The sequence below is a fragment of the Lepeophtheirus salmonis genome, chromosome 1, assembly GCF_016086655.4.
Source record: "Lepeophtheirus salmonis chromosome 1, UVic_Lsal_1.4, whole genome shotgun sequence".
Lineage (NCBI taxonomy): Eukaryota > Metazoa > Arthropoda > Copepoda > Siphonostomatoida > Caligidae > Lepeophtheirus > Lepeophtheirus salmonis.
In genome coordinates this window covers 40,752,478-40,762,020 of record NC_052131.2, presented here as the reverse complement: position 1 = coordinate 40,762,020, position 9,543 = coordinate 40,752,478, and the positions used below count along the sequence as shown (strand labels likewise).

General features: G+C 35.7%; 1 protein-coding gene across 2 annotated transcripts; it reads left to right on the top strand.

Annotated features, from left to right (window-relative positions):
• The first annotated feature begins 13 nt into the window (after positions 1-13).
• On the top strand, positions 14-8,122 carry LOC121128824 (uncharacterized). 2 transcript variants are annotated; one of them, XM_040724435.2, is made up of 14 exons: positions 14-154; positions 203-534; positions 602-673; positions 1,318-1,533; positions 1,591-1,806; positions 1,864-2,194; positions 2,259-2,564; positions 2,812-3,077; positions 3,138-3,314; positions 3,955-4,311; positions 4,362-4,571; positions 4,644-5,125; positions 5,184-5,335; positions 7,090-8,122. In XM_040724435.2, exons 2-14 carry the CDS (start codon positions 216-218, stop codon positions 8,045-8,047), a joined length of 4,062 nt encoding a protein of 1,353 aa, XP_040580369.1. In that variant the 5' UTR covers positions 14-154; positions 203-215; the 3' UTR covers positions 8,048-8,122. The 2 variants fall into 2 exon arrangements, with proteins under 2 accessions (XP_040580369.1, XP_040580365.1); XM_040724431.1 differs by having other exon boundaries at positions 15-154; positions 214-534.
• The last annotated feature ends 1,421 nt before the right edge of the window (positions 8,123-9,543 follow it).

Genomic DNA, 9,543 nt, shown 5'->3' with positions numbered 1-9,543 from the left:
TTTCTTAAGAAAATGATCTCTGAGCATGAATGGTGTTAGAGCAAGAGAAGACTAATTTAAATCAAATAAAAAACAATTTGGGGAATCTTGATGGATAAGATCTCATTATTAGTGTCATTAATGATCCTATATGGTCTAGGATCTGGATTAAGTGGTATTTGAGTCCATCCCTCTCAATCTATGTAAAATAATAAATATGCAGTTCCTCTGTAGAAATGAACGAAATATTTGTAAATGAAATTCCAGCGCAGCTAGCTGTTCATCATAGTGGGAACGGGCATCACCATCGTCGACCCTCCGAAGAAGAAGGAGCATTTTCACACGACTTAGTAGGAGATGAAGAAGATACGTTTTCTCAGAAAAGAGAACAGGAGCATCAAGCTCATTCACAAAATAAGCACCACTCTCCCCATCATGCTTCCCATGCCCATCATTCTCATAATGGGAAAACAATTACTGAAGGTCCAAAAGATGTACAAGAGGAAGAACACGACCGTTGGAGTGCTGGAGAGAAGGCACCTCCGGCATATGGAGGTGAAAAAAAGTAGCATTAGGAGTCACACGTTTGTTTATTCACTATTTTTATCCATTATATATTTAGATGATACTCAGGGTGTTTATGATCTCGAAACTCAGCCTGGAGATGAGGAAAGAATTTTTCATTATGATTCAAGTATTTACATATATGCATAATTATTTCTCTAGGTCAGTGCTTCTCAAACTTTTGGAACTGCACCTCTCTCAGGTAGCATCTTTGGTACATGGGCAATGCTATTTTTCATCATTTTGGGGGCCTTAGTCACACCATTATTCTTAATTCTATGAGTCTTCCACTCTACAGTTTCTATTGTTATTTTAATTATAAGAATTCTACCTTTAAGAGGTTAAAAAATTTTAAAAATCGGAGCCCAGATACCTTGAAAATTTTAAAATAAAAAACTATTTTTTTTTTTAATAATAAAAGTAAAAAAAAAAAAATACATAACATAAGTTTTGTTAAGGTAACTGATAGCTTTTTAATGATGTATTACAATAATTGTCTATCATTACTTTGATTTACGATATTTTTGAAATACCTCCTCCAGAGTTGGGTTTGAAGGAGACATGAGATTCAAATTTTATATGGATATATATATATTCTGAAAGAACAAAAGGACCGGTTTTAGGAGGGTACTCTGGAGACAGTGTTTTATTTTTTACATTGATTGAGGTCTTGTGCGAAATCATTAGCACTCCTGGAGATGCTCCACAGTTTGAGAAGCCCTGCTCTATGTGAAGTTTCTGATAATATAAACTCATGCAAATGATATTTTAAAGAAAAACTGAGACCTCTAGACGAGATGGTAAAGAGATGGAAGTATGAAAGACAAAAGGGTCAAAGTGAGGGATGTGGCTATCCCATTTGTGTTCTACTTGACGGAATCCCTTGGCGTTTCAAGTCTCTCTGTGACTTTATCCATCATCTTGAGATAAGTAATCAAGATCATATAAGAAGAATTTTTCAGATTCAAAAAGGCGATTGTGCAGATGCAAGTAGGGCATTCAAAAACATATTTACATCATTTTTATTAAAGTCAATTTATATTGTAGTTGATGGTCTTGGATGGAAGAATCCTTGGAAAGAAAAAGAAACCAGCTGTCATACGTGTAGAGAGGATGAGTACTGTAACACCAAAGTTTGCTGGGTTAATGATAATCATTCAACAACCTATGAAAATATATGTAGTCTACTCTCTAATCTCAGCCATCATACAATTTCTGGATGGATCGGGATTGGGGAATGTGAGGGATTCTTTTCAAGGGGGAGTAGGTATCATTTGGTCTTTAGGTTCAGATTGTATTGCATAATGATTTTTTCCCCAGGTTGTATTAATACAGAATGGTTTGATATCGATTATCCTTGTGGAGTGGGAGACGTAGAACAGGCTCGTACAAATATCCTTTATACTCAAACATTTACAAAAACGGGATCAACCAGAATGTGTAGCGTTCAGAACATACAAGGAAATATGGATATTCGGACTGTGGAAGGAGGAAATGTTCCATCTGATCAAGTTATTGATTTAGTAGGAAGTAGTTCTCACTCTTATAATGGAGAACAAATAATTTGTAAGAACATAAGACAAACGAAAAAGCCAGAACCTCCATATTTTTGGCCGTATGATGATGTCAAATGTAGGGATTACAAGGTTAGGTAAGAATTAGTAGATTTATTTGGAGTATTTTTGTAAACTAGAAAAGCCTTTGTCTTTATAAAGACATTGCTGTCGAAACCTTTTTGGGGAGACTATCCAACACGGGTACCATAATCACTCAAAACCTTTCAAAGTTGTAACTCCCAAAGTAAAAACCATTTTTGACGACTGTGAGTGGAGGCCTTTTCTTTCAAACAGCTATCCTAAGGAGCATGAGCAAGAAGACAGAGCGTCCTTGTCAAAAACTGGATATAAAAAACATGTTTGTGGACCTCCTATATTTAACTCAATGTTTATTGATGCACGTAGACGTAAGGACGACATTCCATTCTATGAAACAGGAGAGAAATTGACGAAAGTTACTCCAACGTAATAATCAGTAACGTATATATGCATACAATATATATATTTAGCTTTCAATTAAGTCATCAAGATTTGAGAACTGAAAAGGAATTCAAGGTCAATAAGTTGCTTTATAATTTAGTTTTGTGGAGTATTGAATGTAACATAGTCCAGTAATGAAGGCTCCTTTGTTAATGACCTAGGAGTATTGATTAAACAAATATTGCTCTCTATTCAATGTCAAGTCTATTATTTCCTTTTACTATCTTCTTAGCTATGGCCTCCTCTGTTCTAATGTAAATAACCATTATACCAAGCAAAATTGTAGTGACTACAAGGTCCGATTTTGCTGTGTCAAAAACGCACCTGCGTCTTGGGGAGCTTGGGGGGAATGGAGTAAATGTTCCAAGTCGTGTAACAGTGGGTATAGAAAGTCCAAACGACATTGTAAGGATAACAAACATAAACATTCTTGCTATGGTAAGCAACTAAGAGCTTTTAGAGAACGAATTGAGACGTGCAATGAACTTCCTTGTGCAGGTGAGGCCAGTATGTTATTCAAATTAACAGATTGATATATTTATATGTATACACCTATAGAAGATGCTATTTTAAGTGAATGGAGATCTTGGAGTCCTTGCTCAACTACTTGTGGGTTGGGAGAAAGGAGAAGAACTAGGACATGTGATGAAGGACTATATAAAGGAAGAAGCTGTCCTGAGGATTATAACAAATACTTTCAGATTGAGCCGTGTCCAAGACAACTCCCTTGTCCAGGTGATGATAATATGGGATCTTCAATATTGAATCAATATTTATAAAATTTTGATATCAATATGTCTTTAATAGATTAAATTTTCAAATTGTATGCTAATTTTCTGATGTATGACCCTTTTTGTAAGTTTTTTACAGTACATGAGCTCAAAATTTGCTTGATTATTGAATTATATTTGTATCTTTCTTTATTTATTCGTTTAACATTATATTTCGTTAAATATCCATTTAAAATTATAATGTCTCATGACTAATAAGTTACATTTTCTTCGTAAATAATACAAATATAATTCAATAATCGGGAAAATGTTAAGAGTCATTCACTGATTCTGTTCGTATGTTACTCACAGTCAAAGGACAAACTGGTCTCAAAATTTTGAAAGTGGAAAAAGAGGGGACGAAGAAACAACAGCACAAATTTTGAAGCGAAAAAACCATTTCACAAATTCTGGTGTCAATAAAACATGTTTACTCCTCATACCTGAAACTTTAGTAATCTTGTTTTCATTGTAAATTTAAGATACACGACAAAAATGATCAAATTCTGAGACATGAGTTGTAGATTTGTAGCACATGGAATGCCCCGATATTTATATTATTAATTTATTCTTCTTTTTTAAACTGATTAAGAATTATTTTTTAGTCGCAATTTGGGCCAAATGGTCTTTGTGGTCTAAATGTAGTTCAAGTTGTGGCTACGGTGTGAAAAGAAGAACGAGAAATTGTATAGATCTATATAGCAAAAGACAACTAGGAACAAGAATGCATTGTCTTGGAGGATCACATTTCATTGATGAAAGATGCTTTCCGCAGAAATGTACTATTGATGGGGGATGGACAGACTGGCTAAACTGGGAAGATTGTAATATTCTTTGCGGGAAAAAAGGAAAACGGATTCGCCGGAGATATTGTGCAAAGCCAATCCCGAGTCATGGAGGAAAAGACTGCTATGGAGACAAAAAACAAACTGGAAAGTGTCCAAAATTAGAACCGTGTCCAAGTAAGGATATCAGTCATTGATTTCATTATTCGAATAGCTATTCTTTGAAGTTCATTGTATTTGGTCAAACTGGGGTCATTGGACCAAATGTTCAGTAACTTGTGGTCCTATTGGCTATGGATATCGAGAAAGAAGGCGTCACGTTGCTGTGCAAGCCAATTATGGAGGCTCCAATTGTGATAAAGGGGCCTATTTAGAGTCAGAAAACTGTCCTCATTGTGAGATGCAAAAATCAAAGAAATGCATACCTTATTGTCCTAGTGGGTCCAATCAATTATTGTTTAGTAGTTCTTATGTATATTAAAACATTGTATTTCTTATAACTCTGATAGTCGATTGTGATTGGAGTCCTTGGAATTTTATGGGAGAATGTCTATCTTGTTACCATGGGGATTCCCTGCCTCCAAATTCAAAAAATTATCCTGCCAAAAAGATACGATTTGTTAAGAAACGAGCAAAGTACAATGGAAAGGAATGTGAAACGAAAGGTGCCACTCAAGAGAAAAGTGTCGATTTGGATTGTTCTCAAGTTCCAAAATGCCCAGAAGCAATTGGATCGGCAGTATGGAGCCAGTGGTCGCAATGGAGTTATTGTAAGGGAATTTGTGGAGGCGAATACATTAAAAAACGATCGAGGGACTGCATACCAACCAAAAAGGAGAGCAAATGTCATGGAAAATCAGAAGATACTAGAAAATGTCAGGCTAATTGTGTAGAATTGGGTTGGACAGAGTGGGAACCTTGGTCAGAATGTCCGGTGACTTGTGGAAAAGGTAAAAGAATAAGGAAAAGGGAATGTTTTGACCCCAAACTCGTGAGCAAACGCGTTATTATTTCTTGGGCTATAAGTGTCAATGTTTTTTATATATTAGGTGGGAAAAGAGCCCTGTAAAGGTAGATCAAAAGAGAAATCATATTGCGACTGTGGACATTGCAATGACAAAGGACATCCTATTGAAACTGATGGAGATAACTTTTTGTCTTACATTACAGAAAAATATGGCCAACATAGTAATCAAAAGAAGTAAGTAGAAGTCACAATCACTTATACCCGTTAAAGTTTAAGATAGTATCTACTTTTGGACATCAGTATGACTCTATATCCCTATACCACACCATGAAATTCTAGAAAAATGGAATAATCACGCATGCAGCTTAGCTTGTTTTTCCTTATTTCCCCTTTCGAAGGAATGGAAAAACAAATTACCTTGAATCTTTTTTTTTTCTTTTTTTCAAACAATCACTGCTCTTATGTTACTCTCATAAAAATACTACACGATGATTCCAGGTCTATAGAATCCAATGGCTACAGATATCTGATTGTACCAGATTTCTGGAGCCACTATTAGGTTTTCTTTGCGGTATGGGTCGGTGCCCCATCTTGTTGGAACACACTTGGCGAGAATTGCCAACGATGGAATTGATAAATTTGATATCCAGAACTCAGCAAGTACCCTAAAGGGAACCACACGGAATTATGGTGCCTTCCGGATGGATTCAACCAGGCCTAACATCATTGATGTTCCTCTACTACATTCCCATATGTCACTACTCGATCATTTTGCCCTTTGAAAACAGGGTCAACAGTAAAGGACTTCTCATCAGAAAAGATTTCAATGAGTCCACAGGTTCCCTTGAGGTGGTTCAAGATCTATTTGGCACGCTCCACACGTACTTTTATCTGTTGTTCTCTCAACAGAGGTCGTGGAATACGCCGCAGAGACTTTCCTACTGCTTTTTTAGAGCCCTATGCACAGCTGATGAGGACTTGTTCATCTTTTTGGCCATGTCAGCAATGGAGAAATTTAGCTTTTTCTTGAAAGGCAACTTCAGGAGGTTAACGGACACGGAGGTTTTCCTACCTGATCCTGGAGAGTTGTCTGAGGTCCTCTCCGAAAAAATCGAAAATTAACGTGGTCACTCTGATAATTTGAAGCATTTTAGGAGAAGAGTTATAAAGGTCCCATAGCATTTCATTAAATTAAAATATAGAAAGTCCTTCAAATTATATCCAATAACAATTCCTAAAAATAATAATAATAACCACACAACGTTAACACCTCATAAACAAAAATAATAACATTGTTTTGTGTTGTCAGCTATAGATGTTCCTGCTTCATTTCTCATAATCAGTGTTATGAATGTTGTTTCGTTTAGTTCAAATTAGCAGTTGTTAGGCTGCGGACCATTCCTTAGAATTTTTGAATAATAATTCAATATTTTTTAGGAATTTCCCTTTGTTGTCAGTTGTATATTTTTCTTCATATTTTTCCCCTTATTAATGTTCTTTGTTCATAGAGATAAAATTCTCTATAGTCCTAAACGTTGGATTGAATTAGTTCCAGTTAAGCTGGAACAAATATTGAATAGTAATTAATAATTATATAGTTGGAATGAATTGTTTTACTATTACAAACTGATTTTGGACTGTATATTTTTTGTTGAAGGTTTAGGCGTGATAAATTAGTCTAAATGAGTTTTTATTCATTATTTGACTATCATATTGATATACCTAATATAAATATCAAAATTTTGTTCATATTGCTCAGTCCTATTAAAATAAAAGAGACTCTAAGACATTAGAATCTCTTTAGTGAAGAGTTGAAACTATCAGAAAAAAACTCGATTTCAACCTCATTGTTTCTTATAATTTCGGTTGCAATGGGAATGTATAATTAAATCATACTAAATTTGGAAATTTGCTTTTAGTATATGGTATGTATATACTTACTTAAATATGAAATCTTATTTTTGTATCCTTTCTATTTTTTTCAATAGGAAAAATGAAGAAGGAAATGGCTATACAAGTAATAGTCGCCAAAATCAGGATCAAGGCCAAGAGGTAGATGTATCTAAAGGAGTGAATGACACAATAAAAGAAGTGCATCATCATGATAGCTCTGATTTGCCCAACAATGACCATGGAACTCATACAAGAAAGTCCTCTGATGATGATGTTGTCGAGAATGGCCAAGAAGAAGAGTTCAAAAATGAAGAAAATATTCAGAATAGCTTCAATAACCCTCCTAAGGATAATGAGATATCCAATACTAATGAAAATCCAGCCTCAACATCGACACACGAGGATGAATTTAATGAACGTTTCTCTGGAGAAACCCCTACCTCAGTTGAAGGGAATTCAAGAAGTGAGAAAGATGATTTGACCTATAACGATCAACCTGTGGCAACTCCAAGAAGTGATATAGATAATCCTATTCAAGAAGGAAAACCACACCCTTCTCTGACTAACTCCGATAAATTATCGGCAAGTGAAAATAAATTTGAGAATGAAGAACAGAATGCCAATGGTTATGGAGATTCGCTTCAGGAAGAGTCGGAAAATGATGCACAAGATGGGGACAAGGATCTTAGTTTTGAAGAAAGGTCTTCAAATGAAGTTGATATTAGTGAATTGACAAAAGATGATCAATTAAGCCAAAATATTTTGTCAACTAGCGAAAATATGGATGAGGACGATGATCAAATCAGCAAGGAACATAATTCAGAAGAAGGGAGCGTGCAAACTAATCTGAATACAAATAACTCTGATGGAGATAATCTGAGATTAAGTACGCAAAAATTAGTTCCTGTCATATTTAACGAAAAAAGCTCATCAAGAGAGGCTGAAGAAGATAATGATTCCATAATGGAAGAGGAAGCGGATGCGTCATATACCTCAGACGATGATGTCACAGTGAGAGAAAATACTAAGAGTAGCAATTCTGTAGAATTATAAAAAACTTGTCTAATTGAATAGTCTTATTAAAATATGTATAAAACAATAGAATAATAAAAGGTATTGAGTTTCAAATGTTGTCATTTATTTTTTTTCTCAAATCTCCAAATCAGTAGATTACAAAAGTAGGGGAAACAGGGGTAAGTAGAGTAGTGGAGTAAAATGATCTGTACTCGCTTCTTCCACTTATTTATTTATTTTTAGTTGTCTCCCTCCAAGAAGTTGTCCATGCATGATATTATCATCTGGTTTTAGTGGCTTTGACCTCCCTTTCTCCAAGATATTTAGATTCATATTTAACGACATTACCTAGCTAACACAAAAATAACCTATGTATTTTGTGGTTTGTTGTCGATTCCCTCCTCTCGCTTCATACGTCATGGCTATTTCATAATGTATTATTTTTGATAAATAAAATAAGTTATTCTATACTTATGTTCCGTTTCCAAAGAAACAGGAATACAATTCTTTCATCCCTCGTCGTTTATAATATATATATTGCCATTTTATTATTTATAAGAAGAATTTTTTTGCTATCATATAGAAATACAAATTTATAGGTACGCTTTTAATGGATTATTACTAATCAATATTATAATGAAGGTCATATAAAATATTAATTATTTTGTGTGTGTCTGTATGTCCTTTATGCGTGCACACACCGATGAACCTAGAAGGCTGAAATTTGGCATGGATCCCCCTTTTGAAACTGGTCAGGCTAAGATGGGGGTCTCGATGATTTTTGCAGGGGTCGAGTAGGGCGCTTATGTTGTACCCAAATATAAAAACCGTCTTTCGCAGCACAAAGAGACTTGCAACGACCAGAAAACGCAGGATAAGCAAATGCAGCGCTAAAACGCCCCCCTCCCTCCACACCTGCGACGAGGTGGTTGTCTTGATGTTTGGCCAGGAGTTTGCCAAGTGGGACATCGTCCTGAAGAAATGGAACATGAAACTCACGCACATCTCAGAGACTCACTGGGGTTATGACGACCTTCTGTACCTGCCCCATGTTTGGGACGGGCAAACGCCTACAATATGGACGTAAAATACAAAAACGGCAAAAACATCTCAGCAAAATATTTTTACGCGTTCTGCATAATGGTGAGGATTGCCACCCAATACCAACTACCTACTCAAGTTCCGCTAGTTCTTCAACCAATTCTTGGTGGGTAAATACTCAAAGATCGAGCAAGGGTGTCTCAACTACATTTGGTTCCACCAGAAGATGCTCAGAATGGACACATACTCACACCTGAAGGACACCCTAAAATGTGATTGCTCTGGCAACCTCCAAGATCTTGGTTAGCTCACCATCTTACTGTTGTCCTTCACTGGTGAGGGCCCTATGTTTTGGTAGCAACACTATGACCCTGAAGAAAGGGACTATCCAACAGAAGATTGCCAACATGTGGGTAATGCCCTACAACAGGCTGTTCATAAGAATTTTCAACTGCTGCAATAATATCGAATGGTACAAGTTAGTAAAGTCTATA